This window comes from Falco cherrug, chromosome 17, assembly GCF_023634085.1.
Source record: "Falco cherrug isolate bFalChe1 chromosome 17, bFalChe1.pri, whole genome shotgun sequence".
NCBI lineage: Eukaryota > Metazoa > Chordata > Aves > Falconiformes > Falconidae > Falco > Falco cherrug.
In genome coordinates, this window is record NC_073713.1 from 6,974,995 (window position 1) to 6,993,870 (window position 18,876).

At 50.1% G+C, this 18,876-nt stretch overlaps 1 protein-coding gene across 11 annotated transcripts in view; it reads right to left on the reverse strand.

Annotated features, from left to right (window-relative positions):
- Window positions 1–469: 469 nt before the first annotated feature.
- The window catches only part of CEP164 (centrosomal protein 164), a 40,190-nt gene continuing 21,783 nt past the window's right edge, over window positions 470–18,876 (reverse strand). For 8 of the 11 annotated variants that reach the window (XM_055728580.1, XM_055728579.1, XM_055728578.1 and 5 more), the window contains 21 exons: window positions 18,283–18,368; window positions 16,517–16,669; window positions 14,301–14,519; window positions 12,904–13,035; window positions 11,997–12,213; window positions 11,333–11,410; window positions 10,942–11,073; window positions 10,530–10,652; window positions 9,818–9,961; window positions 9,516–9,599; window positions 8,566–8,634; window positions 8,037–8,215; window positions 7,356–7,482; window positions 6,872–6,939; window positions 6,481–6,688; window positions 5,293–5,400; window positions 4,493–4,607; window positions 2,879–3,226; window positions 2,362–2,428; window positions 1,701–1,823; window positions 470–851 (listed from right to left, as the gene is read on the reverse strand). In XM_055728580.1, coding sequence (XP_055584555.1) covers window positions 752–851; window positions 1,701–1,823; window positions 2,362–2,428; window positions 2,879–3,226; window positions 4,493–4,607; window positions 5,293–5,400; window positions 6,481–6,688; window positions 6,872–6,939; window positions 7,356–7,482; window positions 8,037–8,215; window positions 8,566–8,634; window positions 9,516–9,599; window positions 9,818–9,961; window positions 10,530–10,652; window positions 10,942–11,073; window positions 11,333–11,410; window positions 11,997–12,213; window positions 12,904–13,035; window positions 14,301–14,519; window positions 16,517–16,669; window positions 18,283–18,368 — 2,880 coding nt within the window. In that variant the 3' untranslated portion in view covers window positions 470–751. The remainder of the gene's footprint in view (window positions 852–1,700; window positions 1,824–2,361; window positions 2,429–2,878; window positions 3,227–4,492; window positions 4,608–5,292; window positions 5,401–6,480; window positions 6,689–6,871; window positions 6,940–7,355; window positions 7,483–8,036; window positions 8,216–8,565; window positions 8,635–9,515; window positions 9,600–9,817; window positions 9,962–10,529; window positions 10,653–10,941; window positions 11,074–11,332; window positions 11,411–11,996; window positions 12,214–12,903; window positions 13,036–14,300; window positions 14,520–16,516; window positions 16,670–18,282; window positions 18,369–18,876) is intronic. The other 3 variants (XM_055728577.1, XM_055728574.1, XM_055728581.1) reach the window with 1 other exon arrangement.

Sequence of the window (18,876 nt, forward strand, 5' to 3'; positions counted from 1 at the left end):
AACAGCGCCCGCACCAGCAGACACCGCCCCACGCTCTCCTGCCATCCCTGCTCCGCGCTGCCATCAGCACATTTGTAACACAGAAGGGTCCCGCGGCACGGCTATGCTGCGTGGCTCTGGCAGAAAGAGGAAGCAGGGAGCGCTTTTCCACATCTGCTGTGAAAAGCCTCCGCTGCTTTAGCTCCTCTTGCTTCCACCCCAAACAAGAGGTACGTTTCCGGAGAGTTGGAATCTGCCATTCCCCGATGCAGTCCTCAGACTGCACAGCCATTTCTCCATCCCTATCCCCCCTGCTCACACACCTGCCTGAGGCCAGATGACTTGGCCCACCTGCAATTAAGCATTTGCTGGGCATCAGTGTGGGCTCATTTCCTGACACATTTCCTCTAGCAGAGTCTCAGCTGGATTCACATCCTCCCCCTTGACCAGTTACTCAAAGTCCTCCATGATTCACAGCTCTGGCTCACGATCGCTAGAATACTAATGAGGGAACTGTTGATTTATTGAAGCCCTGATATTTCACCACTGGATTAAACAGTCTATAAAGCATATTTGGACACATCACAGGATTAGAAGAATCCACCTGGGAAGTTCACTTCCTCCTTCCTCCACTCTCTCGTAAAGAGACTTTATTTCAAGGGCACAGCACAAAGACACAGCAGAGATGGCTGGGCACCACTGAAAGCCAATGTACCATTAGGGAGACCACAAGGGCCCCCACCGCCATCTCTCCGGAGCAGAGCCCCACCTTTTAGTAACGATACACCTTAATTTGTCTGTTTTCATCCAGTCCCAGCTGAAGTAGGCTGGGGCTGCTGGCAGGGGGCTTCTGTGTGCCTGGGAAGAGAGGTCTGGCAGCTGGGTGAAGGAAAAGCCGGGCTTACATGAGGAATTAGCATGCACAAGCGCAGACAGGACAGGTACTGAGGGGCAGGGAGCCAGCCTCAAGCACACGTGATGTTATTTAGCCTGCTGCATCCAAGTCAAATGGAATTAAAGGGGGATTAGGGAATTCAAAGGAGCACCGTGCTCAGGACAGCACGCGCTATTGGAGGCCCAAGGGATTCGCTGCTAATATCAGTGTACACTGCAGAGGAGATACTGACAGCCCCAGCATAATGCTGTTACAACACAGGCCTGGAAACGTTCCCGCTAACAGCACCGAGAGGCCTCACTCATTTCATCCAACCGCACGCGACGACGTGCCTCAAAACAGAGTTCCAGCCCCCCCTGCCCAGCCACATGGCCACCCCCATGCCAGGTCCACACGACTCCGGGCAACCTCACCAAGACACTGCTCCCTCACCTGGGCTGCTTAGCAGGGACTGCCCCCAGCAAAGTCCCCGATGTGGCCGGGGCTGTACCAACGGCACCAAAAGCAGGCCTACAAGACCTGGCCCCCTGCTTCCCTGTTGCCTCCTCCACGCTGCACTCTGTGGCACTGAAGAGCATCACAGCACATCCAGGGAAAGGAAAGAGACATTCCCAGTCAAGTACAGCTCAAAGAAGAGCAAATGGATCACTCACGCTCTAGCTGCTGCACACTGTATTCCTTTGCAGAACCACGTACTAAAATAGAAGCTAAGGCTTTGCAATTGCTGTTCAATGATTTAATTCAATTCACTCGCCTCCCGCTGTCTCCTCCTACCTGCTGCAGGAATCTGAAGTGCAGTTAGAGACCAGACCCAGGCAAAGGATACACTTTGGAATCCTTCTTGAAGTCTTCTAGCCATTTCTTGTTGGTCTCAATCATTCCTTGAATACTCATCTTCTCCGACCCATGGTTCTGGAACTGGGAGTGCTGGAACAGCCGTATTTGCTCACTGTTGCACACGAGAAAGAAATGGCACAAGTGGGAAAAGAGCGGTCTCGGCACACACGATCCCAGGAGATGAGAAAGAAAGTGATGGGCTGCTACAAGAGCCACGGTTTCACAAAAAGCAACCTCCCCTTAGCTCAAAGTCCTTTGTCCAGCCACGACATAGATGAAAGCTGCAGCAGCCACCCGCTATCAGGCTGCTGTCCTTTTCATCAGTACATTGGAAAGGGTCAGGTGGCTGCCTCCACTCCACCCAGCCGCGCAGCATTGCCCAGCACAGCAGAGCCAGCGTGGCCCAACGCCAGGACCCTTGAACCCTGGTCCTGGTATCGTGGTTACCAGTGCAACTATGACGGCAGCTTTACTGTAGAAGCTACAAGGCAGTGCTGAGAGCGTGGCAGTGAATAATAATATCTAACCTGTCTACTTACTGTGTAGCTTATGATTTTGTTATCTACTTGTTATATGATATGTGAGCTATAAATCATTCCAGAGAAATAAAAGCAGCACAATGAAACAACAACAAGGAACAAGACCCTTACTCTGCAGGCACGTAGCCCAGCTTGTTGTCCAGAGGCTTGGAATTTCCACTGAGCAACGGGAATCCACCTGGAAAACAGTTATTAAATACAGGCCCACAAAAAATCAATAGCCTTTACCTCTGGGTGCATTTGCTTTCTCATACTATGGACACACCATCCCTACAAGCCGAGCCACCAGCCGAGGTCACGGTGGTGATAAGGAAACAGACATGGTGAGCCCTATCTGCCATTCACAGGAGGCTTCCGGTGAAGCTCCGTTTTTGCTCCCTTCGTTAGTAACAACTGCTTTCTTGGGTGTCTATTAAAGGCTGAACCGCTCCAGAAGAGAGATGAACAAGATCAGCCATATGCTGCACCTCCTGGAATGAGGCTCTCCTTACTTATCTCATTAACACCCTTCCTATCAGTGGATCTGGCCTTACTGGCATGGGAATGGTGAGATGGCCAGAACTTGCAAGGCTGTGCAATCAGAAGTTGTAGGCAAGCAAGCAGATGGGATTATGGACAAGAGACTTACCTGGGAAATACTTGTGCCATTTCTCTACCAGGATGCTGTCCACTGACTGTTCAGCTGCGGAAGAGTGACTAGAGCTCAGCCCAGTGCTCCAGGCCCACTGGTCCACCAGAGATGCCCTGGCAGGGGGCACCAAGGAGCCACGTGCCTGCAGCCCTGCCAAGGAGGCATATGTAGAAAGAGGGACATCGTTGGAGGGCGTTGAGGTGAAGAGTGGAGACTGGTGATTGTTCAGAGAGCCCAAGAAGCCAAGGACCCCATTCAGTTCACTAGTGATACGCTGCAGAGAATCTTTCAAGTACTGGATCTTGTCCAGCTGGGGGACAGGCCATAAATCTGTTCTCAGATCAACTGGCAGAAGAGAGAGGGGAAAAAAGGGATCACTGGGAAGGCAAGGGAGACACTGCATCCCTGGCGGGAGACCCACTTTCCACTGTGTCTTACACTCCGAGCTGAGTCTGATCAGACTAGGCCAAGTGGGATACAGAGGCAAAGCCACAGCTTTGCAGCCAGAGGAGATACAGATGGACAAGGAGGATTTGTGCCTTTGAGGCTGCTTGGGCACAAAGTGGAGGAGAACCATAACAGCAAGGACAATCCTCCAGTGCTGCAAGAATGGTGCCTGCAGGACAAGTCCAAATATGCATGAGCACGTGTTTCATCTCCCACTCCGTCCCTCCGAGTCCTACCGTATCCTGTACCACACAGCCATTAACGTAACAGCGATTCCCCCGCGAACAGCAAGGCCCTTCAAGAGCTGCCCTGCTCATGCCAAAACCCCCAGGACGGCACCCTGCCTCTCGGGCAAGGCCCCGGCACAGGAAATCATGCTTCCCTTCAACAGTCTCACCACACACATCTGAGCAGGAGGCAGAACGGACCGGTAGCGCTCCACCTGCTCACCAAAAGCAAAGCTCTCTAGGCCACCAGCCAGACTGGAGGTAGGACCAATACGACTGTGCTGACGGTGAGTGAATACCCTTACGTTTCATGTGTGCCTACAGATTTTTTACTGGTCAGGGTCAGATATACGACCCCAGGCTAGACAGCTTGTCCATCTGTTGCCATAGGGAAGCCTTCTAAGTTTTCTTTAAGCTGCAGCCTTGCCAGCCTTTCTGCAAGCAACACAACCCTCCTGCCTTCCTGGCTGTTCATGGGGAGCCCTTCTTCCCACCTGCACAACTCCAGTTGTCACAACTGAAGGCAAACAAAAAAGCACAAGCAGCAGACAAGAGGGAATGCATGGCAGCAGCTTCTCCTGCCACAGATGTGAGGAAGAGGAAGCCCGGACATGCGCAAAAGAGCAATAATGCTCTGCAACAGCAGAGAGAGAAGAGCTGAAGCCAGATTTTACAATCCACCCAAAAAACAAAGGTAGAGATTTAAAAGGTACGTTCACACACAGATTCCATCCCTCTTACCTGCCACTACAGGCAGGAAATAAGTTCTTCAAACCAAATGTTATATACAGAGCAGTCCCAGCCATGGATAGCAGACCTCCCTTAGATGCTAATGAGCACAAGTGAGAACAGAAGGCATACAGGAGAGGCAAGAGGGAAAGCCAGAACTAAAGCATTATATGGTGGGCACAGCAGATCGAGCCAGTCAGGCACTCACATTTTGGCTGATGTAGATTTATACTGGATGTGCTGTTTGTGTCCTCAGAGTTGCTGAGATCAAAAGTCACCATTTTCTTGCATGCAGCACTCTTCAGCGTATCTTCATCCGAAATCTGGTCAAAAGGAGGAAAACAACACAAGTAAAACTTACTCTGTTGCCTCTGACACATAAAAGCTACGGGAATACTGGCCACAGCTAGTCTACACAGGCTAGACTGCACAGTCAGGCATAGGCCAAGTGAAGGCAGACTCCTCTTCAGTCCCTGACAGCAAGATCTCAAAGTCAAGAGACTGCTTGGTCTCTGGAAGAAGCACATGCACGTACTAGGGGCCAAATCCAACAGCCAGGTGAACGGGCCATTCTAGGCAGAAGTCAAAGTGTTTTGTGCTTGAAATAAGCCTCAAAACTCATGCATGGGCTCAGTTCCCTCTTTGCACCAAGGACAAGTGCTTGACCATCAAAGGGCTCATGCTCTTGCATCTGCTGCTGCCCTGCCTAAGGACACATGGTCACAGGCAAAGCTGATTCTTGATAAGGAAAGCAGATTCGATCCCAGCTCACACGAGGTGACTTGCCCTTGTTTTCTCTAGGCTCAAATCCTGTGGCTTTTTCAGGCTGCTTTCTGCATTCACTCTGCAAGCACCTGCTTAACAGTGAATCAAGATGTCACCAGCAGAGGGAAAGCACACTATTTGCCATCTTGACCAAGATGCAGACAGCTAATAAGACATCTAACCATTCTGGGCAGGATGGGAGTGCGGCTGGGCAGGCCCAGCAATAGCAATGCCAGTGGTTACCTCCTCCAGCAGTGAGGACTCCAGCTGGCTTAGTTTCTCTTCTTTCTTCTTCAGCAGCACCTGTCCTTTCCGCATAGCTGACTTCATCTTGTCCAACTGCTTTGCCTCCTGCGGTGGATCAACAGCCAAGCCAAGGAGGAAAATTAAACAACAATGACAGGAAATAATCTGTGTTAGTGGTTAGGGTGACTTTCATTACCTCACTTCTCCTCAGCACAGAAAATCATGCTGCTGGTGTAAAATTGCTCCCAAGTCTCTGAGAGCGTGGGAAGTGCAGCATACAGAGGGCAGAGCACACGGCTCAAAGCAAGCTCACCCCAAGGAATAGGAGGTTTTACTTCCAAACCCTGCATCCAGCAGGGTCAACGGTTTTGGTTCTGAAAACATGAATGCTCTCTATAACCAGTGACAGAAATTACGACCTTCCCTGTCCTTGGTTGGCATACCAGCAGAGCTGACAAGTACTCGAGAATCCCTTTCCAAGCAAGAGGAGAGCTTGGAAATTGTAAAGCTACAACCATAAACTTGTAACCACTGACGGGATGGATACCTGTCACTTCCTTTACTAGGAGGAGAAAATGCTATGGGATTTGCATGGCACAGGAATCCCTCTTCCCCTACCAAATACTTTCTCCTGAGGTCCCAAGAGCTCCAACAAGTTCCTGCAATCTAGCAAGGTACTGGGTGCTGGCTGCACTACAGTGCCTGCTTTGTAGAGCCTTCCTAGTCCAAAGCGCACACAGCAAAACAGAGCTGGAACTATTCTGCCGTGTAACACTCCGTTAGCTGTGGGCTACGCATGCACACACAGACACTTTCGGCCACTCGTCTGATGTGCAGTAACATCACCGTGATCCAAAGCCTAAGTCAGGGTCTCATTAAGCCTGTTCCTCAGTCGCTGCATTTGCACTGCGTTCCTGAACAGCCCTCCTGGCCTTCCTGAAGTAACCTACAGCCAGCCCGGGAGGGGAAGGACTCTGACCCTTGTGTTTTGATGAGAAAGGCACAAGCAGGGACAAACACTGCAGAGCTATCATAACAGATGTGCAAGATCTGATTCTCAGGAGGACTGAGCACCCGCAACTGCCTCTCACTGCAGCTGCAGAGCCAGGAACAGGTCCCAGGGCTTCGGAGCATTTGTGCAGCCACCCTGCCCGAGGAGAACACAGGCAGCGCCCAGGGCCTCACCTCTTCCAGGTTCTTGCGCATGCCCTCCAGGAGCTGCGAGCTGTCGGGATCCTGCACCACCTCCTGTGCTTTCTGCATATCTTGGCGCCACTGCTGCTTTGCAGCTTTCAGTGCCGTGTGCCTCTTCCTCACTGAGCGGGTCTGGCGCACCAGGAACTCCTTGGCATTCCTGATGGAGATTCCTTCTGCGGAGATGTAGCTCCTGACACTACACCAAAGAGACAGACATGCTCCTGGCTCTCTGCGCTGACTATGCCATCCTACAAGCCTCATGCAGCGCCCTCCCCAAAACGAATTGTCAGTGCCATGTGTGTAAGCCCAAGCAAAACCATTTGCTTGTAAAACTGAAGCAAAAACATTTTCCAGAAGCAGCTGGCATACAGATACTCACTGATCCAATTGGATGTCACTGTCCTTGTGGCTCTGACTGGGTGGGGAAGCAGGCTCTCTGGACGAGTGCTGAGGAGTCGAAACATTTCAAAAACTAAGAAATATGTGTAGGAAACAGAATCCCAGGACCCCATAAAAATCTAATTAGGAGCAAAAATTGGGAATGGCATCACTATAGTATTGCCCAGATCCAAAACCAGTGCCATGGATGTTTGTTACGTGACTTTTGAAAAGTAACAAAGACATTTCAATCCCTGACTCAAGTCCTGCATTTGACTCTCAAGGGCACTCAAGTGTCCCACACTCCTTTTCCCCCCAGTCACAACAGACAGAAATTGACAAATATTACTGATGTCTTCTGGCAACAAAAAAATGCATCACTGCAACTTAAATGAGCTCATACAGAAGAAACAGGCTGGGATTTCCAAGGGAGTTACAGCCTCAGGTCTCACAAGGCAAACACCTTTACGCTCTGCTTTACTCACAGCTTGAATAGTTTCTCTCAGGTCTTCAACGTGGAGCTCAGCTTTCCTTCTTGGACATTCCACACCTTCCTCTGCCTCCAGCTCTTTCAAAGTCTCCTCTTTGCTCCTGACAGCTGCCTCCAGCTCACTGCCACAGGAAAAGGCAACAGTGGCAGCACTTGAGGAGACTGCAGGTCCACTTAGCCCAGTAATCTGTCTGCAGTGTCCAAAGTGACCTCCAGTTTCCAGGAGGGAAAGGGCCACAGATGCGCAAGATGACACCAGTGTCAGGTCTGTGGCGCGATGTCAAACATCACCCCTGGCTGGGCAGGGAAACATTGCTTCACAACCTGCCCCAGAAGCTCAGCTCTCTTAGGAAAATGTTTCCTCGGCATTTCAGCGCCCCTCTCAAAGCATCTTATTAACCCCACAAGACAGATGTGGAGAGGACAAACATGAACCTGACAAGCAGAGGCAAAGGGACAAATTTACACAGGAAGGTATTAATAGATCTGGAAACAGACCCCAGGATCTTCACGCCCCTGACATGCAGTAAAACCACCGCTAGGATTCTGAAGGAATATGGCCCAACATACAAGAAACTCAGAAGTAGGGGAGAGGTCCTGGTTAGGTTAGAGAGGTTTCTGTTCGGGGCATAGAGAAGATTTTTCTCTTATTAGAATAAATTTCTCACACACACACCTGACGTGCTTCTGCAGCCTCTGGCTTTGGGTCCGCAACAAGTCCACCCGGGCCTCCAGCTCGACTTTCTGGTCCTGGAGCTCTTCAAGAGACCTACGCCGTTGCTGAATGGACTCAAGGAGGTTGGTGTGCTCCTTCCTGTTCTCCTCTAGGCGCAGCTGAGAAACTAAAGCAGCTTCCTAGAAGAAAACAAACAAATCCCTCACTGTAATTTCTCCAATGCCAAAATTAAAGGCAGACAACATGCAAGAGCTTGCTGCCTGCACAGTTCACGGGAGATCCCAGAGCTACAAATGTACACACCACACACCAGTCCTGGAAGGACAAGACTGTCTCTTCTTTTTGGGAAACAGCTCAGAGCTAATCAAACTCCCAGCAGGATGGCCCTCCAGGCTGAGGCAGGGAGGGATTCTCAGGCTCCCAGTTTAGAAACAACAGTTTGCTTTTTTAAAGCCATAGTTCCACCACGCTGCTCTCACCCCAAAAAGAAATGCGGTGCAGCACCTCTCCAGAGCTAAGACATACATACATCTCTTTCCAGCTTAATCCGTCTGTCTTCATCCAGCAGCTGCTGCCTTTTCTTTCTCAGAGACTCCTCCTATACACAGATGAGAAAGTACGTGAGTGTCAGAGTGAGGTGACTGCTGACGCTCGTCGGCACTTGAAGTACAAAGGTCAGGCCTATGTCTCAGGAAAATTGCAAAATACCTGAGGATTGTTGTCAGTTTTGCTTTATTCCCCTTCCCTCACACAAAAGTTCCCCTGCCTTTACTTGACTTCAAGTGAGAAGCTGGGAATATTTGCATTCCCATGGGAAGAACACCCCTTGCTGCTCAGCTGCAAGAGCATTCGAGGCACATGGCCATTTCTGCAAGATCTTGCTTTTGTGAAGCCTCTGGCTGCCTCCAGCACTTCTCCCCCTTTTTATTTCCTCACTCCAGTGCTGCTTGGAAAGGAAATGCTGACAGAAGCAAGGTTATCTACAGCCTTTGGCACAGGCCAGGGCTTCAGAGATCTGGCAGGCAAGAGCATCAGCCAGCCTTTTTTGCCAGCTCCACAGGAGCATTTGGAGTGCTTCCCTCTCCCACTGCTGCCCAAGATCCAGAAGCACTCATTCCCTTTTCACAGCAGCAGGGAGGAGGTAAATCAGGAAGGGACTGACTAAATTCCGAAGTGATGTGGAGCAGGACATGCCACCTTGAAAGGCTTTTATGATCCCTCTACCAGTCTTACAGCCACTTACTGTCTCCCAATGCACTCAGCAAACCCAGAGCACTGACTTATGCTGCAAACGTCAGTCATGAGGCTGCATCACTAGGAACGCTTTGCCCTGCTCTGACTTGTGGTGGAAGTTTCACCTGTAACTTGGGTGGCAGCAAAAGCCCTGGCTGAGCACTTCTCACAATTCCCCCACGAGGAAGCAGCCAGACGAGCGGCACAGGTTAGCAAACCTCTGCGAGCCCAGCAGGGCTCTCTCACCTGACTAAGGAGCTGCGCTGATCTGGCTTTGATGTTCTTTGTGCGCATTTCAAGCTCATTTTCCGAGTCCTGGAGTTTTCTTTCCTGCATAGAGATGCTGAGTTAAGGAGAGAATGGCACAAGTTCCTCACTCTCCAGGCAGTGCTCTGCCACCGGGAGGAACAGAAACTGGGAAAGTGTGACCTGCTGCTTGTGTCACCCTGGGCTGTAGAGGGTGGCAGGTGCACTGAGGTGTCACACTACCCAGGCCATCCCCAAGCAGCCAAATCACAACGACCAGCTAGGCAAAGCGTGCTCCTCACCTTCTCCCTGTGCCTGTTCTGCAATGCAGTAAGCCGCTCATCCAGCTCCGCCCGCAGAGCTTTCAACTCTGCTTCATGAAGCTGTCGGAGACGCACCATCTCACTCCGCAGGCCTTCAAGCAGCTCTGCTCTTTGCTTTCTCTCCTGTTTGTTGCAAAATACAAACAAGAAAAACATCCGAGTGAAGCACAGGGTTCTCCAGCTACCCAACATGAACACACAGGGGACACCCTCCGGAAAGCCAGCCCATCACACAGCAGCTCCTGAGCAAACACCAAATTCAGCAGATTAAAACCTCTTGCTTACAGGGATGACATCGTTAAGGGAATGTCCCAAGGAAGAAGAAACAACTCATGAAACTAAGGTTTTGTCACACACTGTTGACTGTGTAGCCAAAAAGCCAGAGACAAAGACTCTCCAAAACAGGCACCCAAAAAACCCGAACAAATCTTCTCTCATGCAGAAGTCCACAAGTGCATGTGGAAGTTGCCTGCACAGAGAATGTTTTGACAGGTTATCCTAATAACCCCAGGCTAAATGCACTTTACATCACGGCAACAATGCCCAGTTCTCCTGGAAGAAAGTTGATTTCCAGTTCTAGGAGCGGCTGAGATAGGCAGGTCTGGCAAGCAGCGGTGCCAGTCCAGGTACAGCCCAACTGAGTGAGCCACTACAGTCACCTCCCGCGTCCACTACTCTCCCCTGGCAGTACCTCCTCCTCATACTGATCCTGAATCCGTGCTAGGACCTCCCGGTGCTCCTCTCTCATCCTCTCCATTTTCCTCTCATGGTCTTTTTCCACTTCCTGCCGTTTCTCTCTCATAAGCTCACTGAGCTGCAGGGATGACACAGGAAGATGTTTCTCTGAACTACAGCAGCCTCCCAAGAGGGCAACCTCCCACACGAGCCAAAGGACTGAAGTTCAGAGCACCTTGCAAGTGGGGTCAGGCTGTGGCCTGGGTAGCACAAAGCAAGCACCCTGGTGAGGCAAGATGCTGCAGAGATATCCTTTCCCCTAAGGCGTCACCGTCATCCCTGGGCAGGGAATGTGGCCTCTCAGACCCCACCATGCATCCAAGGAAGAGAGGGTAAAGAACCTTCAGCAATCCAAGATGAATACTTGCCTCATGTTCATATTCTGTCACTCGAAATGCTTTTTGCTGCACTTTCTGTTCCGCTCTCTGCAAGTCTTCACGCAGCTGAGCCTCCTCGCTCCTCTGCGCCTCTGCTATCTGGGTTTGCAGGCTGGAAATGACCTGCCATGAAAGCCACCCACAGAGACCTGTCACCCTTCTGACAAGATCCATTCAGTGCCCTCCTACAGAGAGCAAGCAGCATGGCAAAGACCAGAGTGTGCAGTCTCACCACCCTCTACTTGGAGCACATCCAAGTGCTGAGCCAGACCAGAACCACATTTAGGAAGTGGAAAAAAAATATTAATGCCACCCTCCCTGGCCACCTTTGGTGACAGTGTGGGGAAAAACCTAATTTACATTCAAAGGGACCATCTTTTACCTTATGATGCTTCTCTTCTGCTGCAGATTTCAGCTGCTGGAGTTCATTTGCAAACTGTTCCTCTAGCTCATCTACTGCCTACAGGAACATGAGGAAGACAGTCTGCTGGAAAACCTCTATGTGTGGGGACACGCTGTACGAGACGCATTTGCAATTTACGTCTATTCATAAGCATATCAAAAAAGCACAACAGTAAACCCCTTTCAAACCGGATTACGTACACGGTGCCTTTACGCTCTATGTGCTTTCCCCTTCCAGCAGATCTCAACAGATCTCAGTCATGCTGTGCTGGAAGGACTATGAACTGTCTCCATTCAAGAACTCCCCAGGCTCTCTGGAGGACTAAAGCAGCAGCCAAAGAGGTATTCTGATCTCATAAAACCGCTTGGTTTAGCTTGGCAGACACAGACAGTGATCCTTCTTTTCTTCAGATGCAATGTGTCCATTTAAATAATTGTTATCGCAATAAAAATTGGGGGAATATTCCTCCCCACCTCAATCACACCTCTAACGGCATGCCTAGCATCTTTCCTTTAGGTTTTAAGTGAGTCATTATTAAAGCACATGCAGGTGTTATTTAATCTCTGCACTTTAGCATTGCAATATGAGCCAGGTCAAATGCGAACAGCATGGATCTGACCTTAGCTAGCATTAAAGATCTCACCTTCTTCTTTTCCCTGTCTAATCTCTCCTTGAGCTCACTCAGAAATCGTTCCTTCTCTTGTTCCAGCTCTGTCATCTCTTTCTGCTGAGCTTCCTCGATTTCCAGCTTCATTTTCTCCAAAACAAGCTGCTGCTTCTTCTCCAGGCTCTCCTTCTCCGTTACCTGCTGGATTTCCCACTTTTCTCTTAGTTTCTGCAGCGTAACCTCTTGCTCTGCCCTGGTAGGTTTGCAACAAGAACAGACAGAAGTGAGTCAGAATTCGGTGCTTTACCGCTGGACTACACTTAGGAACCAGAGCCCAGAGAAGACGCTGCTAGAGGACAGGGCATTGCAAGGTGGAGGAAAGAGAACCACAGCACACAGGTTCACAAGTGTATTGTCTAAGACCTCGGAAATAAACAGCTAAGCAGTCAGATGGAGACCTGTCTGTCAGCTAAGTAAGAAAGAAATAACAAAACGTGAGTTTTCCAGTGCCTGCCTTATCTGCCTCCTCCAGGTGTTTTCACAGGCCTTAAGAGACAGAGACATCCACTCAAACCAAGCTACGCTGCTGAGCACGGCTCTCCTTGGGGATCCGTTTCCTTCATCTACATGCCCCAGAGCTGTGCCTGGTCCAACATGACAGCAACACCTCTCTTCAGGACACTTCTGTACTATATGCCTATTTAGCAAAATTTCATCAGCTCCAAGGCAGCAGAGCCGTTACCGTTAAGGTTCATCAGTTTTGCCTTTTAGCAACCCACAGCTCTCCTGCACGTACAGCATCACAGCTAGCGCCTCGTACTTGCTACGGGAGACTCAGGAGGGCTAGCTCCTCCACCTTGAGTGGCTGCTGGTGGCAAGAAAGATGCTTCCCCCCAAAACCAGCACAGTTTATGGCCCCAGGGACAGCAGCAAAACTTTTCACCTTAGCTTCTCCTCCTCTGCCTCGGTCTCCAAGGCGATTCTGGCTTGCAGCTTTGAGAGTCTCTCAGTTTCTTCCTTTCTGACACGCAACTCTTCCTCCTCAGAAACCTTTGCCAAATCTTCTTTTAGAGTCCTGAGAGATGAGCAGCCGGAAAAAAAAAAAAAAAAACCACAAAAGGTTCAGGAGGCTTTAATATCTTCAAATTGCCTCCCCAAGGCCTATAGATCAGCTGCCGCTCCCACTAGCTATGCCTGCCCGAGTGATGCATTCTCAGGGCTCCAGACCATTAATTCTTCCCCATACCTTCAGAACCTGGCTGCTGGCATGGGAGATGCAGCCAGCCCCCAAGCATCAAACTTCTGTGCTGCATTTTTAATATGCATTATATCATCACAGGTGGCACTTGGATTTTGGGGTTTGGGTTGGGTTTTTTTCAGGTAAATGAAATCAGCTCCTATTAAATGAAAGCAGGCTCCCAGCCAAGGTACCCAGTTGCATTAGTACATCTTAAGCTTTGTATTTTCATATGACACCCTTTTCACCACTGTTTTATTACTGCATAGATATTTTTCCCTTCAGGTGCAATCTGCGTGCCTGCCTTTGCACCCAAGACAGCATATCCCATGTCACGATACTTTCTGTGGCTGGCTTGGTCCACTAAGAACATAAGTATCAAGACCACCTGATATACAAAAGCCTTGAAAGAAAAATCCCCCCAGGGAAAGGACACAGCTCCCAGCGCTGTTCCGCTCCCTGAATTGCTGTAAGATCCTCAGCACTGGCTGGGTTTCACACAGATATCCACGTCCTATTCCTTACAGTCTTGTTTGGACATCCCTCCGTAAAGCATACGGTACCAGAGTTTCAGATGAGGTTACCCCAGAGGAACTATCTCCTCTAATGCTCCAATTTCCAGTCCTGTTACTACCGTTTAGCCCAGGATTTGAACATCTGCCAGGCAGCAAAGCTCCAAGCGCTGAACTGGAAAGTTTTCCCAGGTTAACCATCAGAGCCAGGTTCGGAGCTCTGAAAGCTGCATGTGTACTGAATCAGAGCGCATCTTGCAGGAGATGGGAAGATGCTCTCTTGTCTGTACTGGAGAGTGCTTTCCTGAGGCAGGCTGTGCTCTGTACACACAGCACTGACAGCAGCCCGCTATTCATTTCAAGATGTGCAGACCCTCACGCACAGGACTGTCTGTGCCAGGCAAAGAAGGCCGTACACCTCCTCCCCAAAAGCCTTGCTCTTGCCCCCTTTGCTCACAACTCTGGAAAGGAGCACCGCTTCCAGGGTGGTGGCCTGTAACAGCACGAGCCTGTGGCCACCAGCAGTGAAATCGCAGCTAGGAAAGGCTCAGAGGAGAAATAAGGGAAAGATGGATTAAAAAGGGAAAGTACCTGAGGGATTCTTCCTTTTGCTGATGAAGCTTCTCAGCTTCCTCCTCCTCCAGCTGCCTCACGTCCTCCTGGAATTGCTGAATTTTCTCCTTCTCCGCTTGCAATAAATGCATTTTCTCTTGCTTGAGCTCAGTCTCCAGCTCCTTGGCTATTTCCTCCAGGGATTCTTCACTAGGCTGGTTCAAGGACAGCTCACATTCAATTTCCTTCTCAGGTTGCCTACCAAAAAGAACAAGCACCTTTGGCAAAAAGGTGACAGAAAACCAAGTAACATTAAAGAAACAGCAACAGCCCCCCAAACACTATCAACTCCGAACCAAGAAATCTCAGAGCCACCTACTCTAGGCGCTTCAGTGTAAACCAAGGGAAAGGACATGCAGAATCCTCCCTAGACTGCGGCGTCTCGCAAGCTGCTGTGGACCCCTTGCCCTTTTGCTCACGTGGAGGGAGGAACATCCGTGGAGGCAGGTGGAGGCAGAAGACAAGCTTGTTACAGGGAAGCACTCTTTACAAGGCCGTTGGGGAACACGCTGCACACACTCCGGGTTGTGAGTAGCACATTATCTCAGGTAACAGCTTGGGGATACCCCCACGCACTGCTGCTGCGCCCTCTCGTTGACTCCCAGAGAAACTCTGACTGACAAATGATTAAAGCCAGACCTAGCAGCACTCAGGTCCTGGATAACTCCTATTTCGGCCCACTAGAGCTCATCTTGCAAGGGCAACACGGTCTCACTTCACGAAGGCTCTAGTAGCTGTGAAACCCTGGCTAGGGCTGCCAGGCACAAAAGCAGATGCAATCAGTACCTATTTTCAGCCCAGGGACTGGCAGTGCGCTTCTGATGGACCAGGTATTTTCTGCAATTGCAATCTAAAGTGCGCTGGGAGCTTGCCAGCTCTAGGCAACAGAAAGCCCTAAGCGCTCCAAAAATTCAAAACCAATCTGTTTCTAATTAAGTTTTTTCAGACAGAGAGCAGCAAAATTACAAGGTCTGAGAGAGGCTGAAGGGGAAGGAGGGGAAAATGAAGATTAGTTTAGGAAAAAGATTTTTATTCTTTGCTAATGAAAGCTGGAGCAGCTAGGTCTTGTCGTGCTCCGAGACTGTAGCATAAGGCAGAGGGACTTCTGTTTTGCCAGGAATTGGGGAAATAACAGCCCCGGTAATACAGCCTTGAGTCAAAAGAGAAAAGGTCACTTACTTATGCAGCTACTAGCAAAAAGAACTAGACGGAAGAAAGAGCAGTTGGGTTCTGGAAAAATCCCGCTTCAGTAATGCTCCCCCATAATGCTACATGCTCCGGGCCAACTGCAGAGATGCCTGCAGAAGGTGTCATTTATCAGGCTGCTCTGCAAAGCCATTGAGCCACTTCCACCTTTTTATTGCACTCTTCTTTTTGCCCCAGTTCTTGCTTGAAAAGAGATCCAGCCAAGACACACACATTTACACAACTCAGTACAATTCCTAATAGAAAAAGGGAGATGCTGTGCTGGTCTCCACATCAAAGATTGCTTCTCCACCACTTTGTCCTGAGAGACCCAGTGCCTATTTTTTCCAGTTGCATCTGCTGATCTGTCATTTGATATAGAAAGCAAAATCAGCACAAGCACTTCTACTGAGGTCTTCCATCGCAGTAGAACTGTGGGTACGTGTCTGCAAAAACCATCGATTTAGCACAGCAACAGACCATGGGTTTTCTCAGGGAACCCGAGCTCTACCATCCCGTGCTCTGACCTTATTTATCTCAAAGCAACCAACGTTCCCAGTGACTGTAGAAGTGGGGCAATTTGTGGAGTTTTTGTCGACACCCCCCTCCCAATCTCAGCACCGCTCAGCAAGTGAGCTCAGTAGTCTGTGTGAAAGCGTTTCTCAAAGGCGGGTGAATGCTTACAGCCTTGTTAGCGACACTGGTAGGAAGGAGGCTTTTCCATGTACAAAGCAAACAGCTCTTTCCCCATCCCACGGAGTCCTGTGCCACAGACCCCAAGGGCTGAGCTGCTGTTCTCACCCTCCCCAGTACAGACTGTTCACTTGGCACTCTCGCCAGCGGAACAGCTGCTTGGATTTGCATACGGAGATGTTCAAGCTCTGCTGTGCCCACCAAACCGCATCTCCTAGTGTGCTGACTTCACACGCTAACTTCAAACACCACAAAGGGGAACAAAAGGACAAAAGCTGTTATGCTTACAACACCAGGGACTTAAAGGAAGCCCTTACGATTTCTGCAGGGCAGCAAGCTCCTCCAGATTCATTAGGCTATCCAGCGATCCCTCCTCCTCCGGCTCCTGGGCCACCGCCTCCTCCTGATTGGGATTTTCTAAAGCAAAACACTTCTCTTCTGGTGTTTCACAAGCACTTTGATCCCTCTCACTTTGCAGCACAAAAGAGGTAACAGAAGACCAGATTAGCATAGATTAGGGTCTAGCACTGCTGCAGGTAGACAAGACAGGGAAGACGGGATGTGCAGCTGACTTAGGTGGGCACCGAGCCATGCCTGCCAACAGGATTCATTTGGCCCTCCCCGGGCTGCCAAAGGCACACCAATGCCCCAAACCATTCCCACCACCTCAAGTCCTGACAGACTAACAGGCAGCTGAGGATCTAACGGGCGTCAGTCTCAAATTGCTGAATCTCTTCCTTGGGTTATCCCACTCTCTTTCCAGGTCCTTAGAGATTTTCCCCAAGGTAAGTTAGCCCTATTAGCAATACTCACACTGCTGTCCCAATTACAAATGGAAATGTTGGCAGGCATGTTTACATCTACAGGCACGAGCTAGCTTTACAGGCAGAGAGAAAGAGGGTATGCACAGCTGGGAAGCAGGTACTAAGTGATAAGGAGACAATTCCTGCGGGCAGAACAGTTTTCTGGGACCTTCACGTGAACAGCTCCTCTGAAAACAAGGCTGCAAACCCCAAGCGCACACAGCCAGTCATTAAGACGGACTGCAGCTTCTTCTGTTCACAAGTTTTCCTGGCACAGGCAACAGCATCTTGGTTCCCAGTGCCCCAGAGTATATGTAACTGTGTGGAGGCTAAGAGTTTGGACACGATTCATCTGTAAATGCCACATGCTGCAGCTTTCAAAGGGGGAGGGGAGGGCCTCGCAAGAGTGCGGAGCTCACTGCTCAGCACAGTACTTCAACCATTTTAAGCAAAGTGGCTGATTTTAACCATTTTAAGCAACGATTCAGCAAACAGGCTGAAAATAGCTCCCCGAGACAGTCTAGTCCTCACAGCAACTAAGGGTCTGGAAGCCAGCATTCCTCCTAGGGTAACAGCTGGTGCACCCTAGAGTGAGCTGTCCACATACCAGGATGTAAAATAGCTTAACGCTTACACCTGGTCAACCAGTGACTTGCTCCAGGCCACCTCTACTGAACGAAGTGGCAGAGAACTGTTCCCATGGCAGCTGGACTCTCCTGCCACCCTGCAGGCTGGCCAGGAGAGCCTTCAGCTACAGGCTCTGCTCCGTGATGAGCTGGCAGCCCAGCAGGGCCAGCGCTGACCGAGACTGGGGGCTGTCTCAGAACCAGAAAGGTCTGTCACTGGGCAACAGTCAGTGGCTGAGTCTTTCATGATTTAATGCCACAGGGCACAACGCACAACGTTAGCAGGTTCAGACCATCTTGGCAAAAGCGTGACTTTCGCAGCTTTAGAGGACAGTCAGATAGCTGTAAGGGAAACATAAGCCAGTTCCACATCTGGGGCAGTCACAAGGAAATGAAAGGCAGGCAGTTTTGCTGCCTACCCAGCCAGAAGCTGGAACAAAGCTGAAACGAAGCTGAAATTTGTAGAGACAGTACGAGGAGATGGCAGAAGAAACGAGAGGTTTAGTGGGAGAGACCCTGTGAGAAGCTGCATCGTCTTGGGACGTTCTACAGGTTACAGTGACCAGAGCAGAGCAGGAGCGGACAAGACAGGAAAGTCATCCAGAGCTAGAGCTGTCCACACCTCCTTTGTTGCTCTGACTGTTTGTACCATACCTCTCAGCAGCTTTTGTTCTTTTGCTTTGCTCTTCCTCTACACTGGCTTTGCTTTCGTCTTTTTCCTCTTCTCCCAGCTCCTGGGCCTGCAGGTAAAAGCAAACAGCGTGGAGTTTGCTGGCTCCTTCACCGTCAAAGCCTCTCAGGACCTTACAGTGGGTTCTGCCGAAGGGCAGCACCGCTCTGGTCCAGCACATCAGCACTGAGCCCAAGGACCAAAAAGCATCCACAGGCTGCTCCAGAACACCCAGCTGAATGTGCCAGCCTCCTCTCCTGCAGGCAACCAAGGGTCTCAAAACATCTCAGGAATGCTTCCAGCAGCACAGCCAAGAGGCCTGAGAGCTCAGCTCTCCAGGCTGTGTCAGGTTATGGTTTGGGGGTTGCTTTTTCAGTGCAGAAGATTAACTCCCTGCCAACACTTTGGACACAGGTTTGGATTTTTCATGCAGGTCACCTTACATATCCAAGTAACGCTAAACTCCCTGAAAAGTGTAGGACAAAAATCTCCTAAAAGAGAAATGTCACACAAGTGAAAGTAAAATAATGTGCTGTGGCCATAAAGGAAATTGATATATTGGCTGGGACCAAAATCAC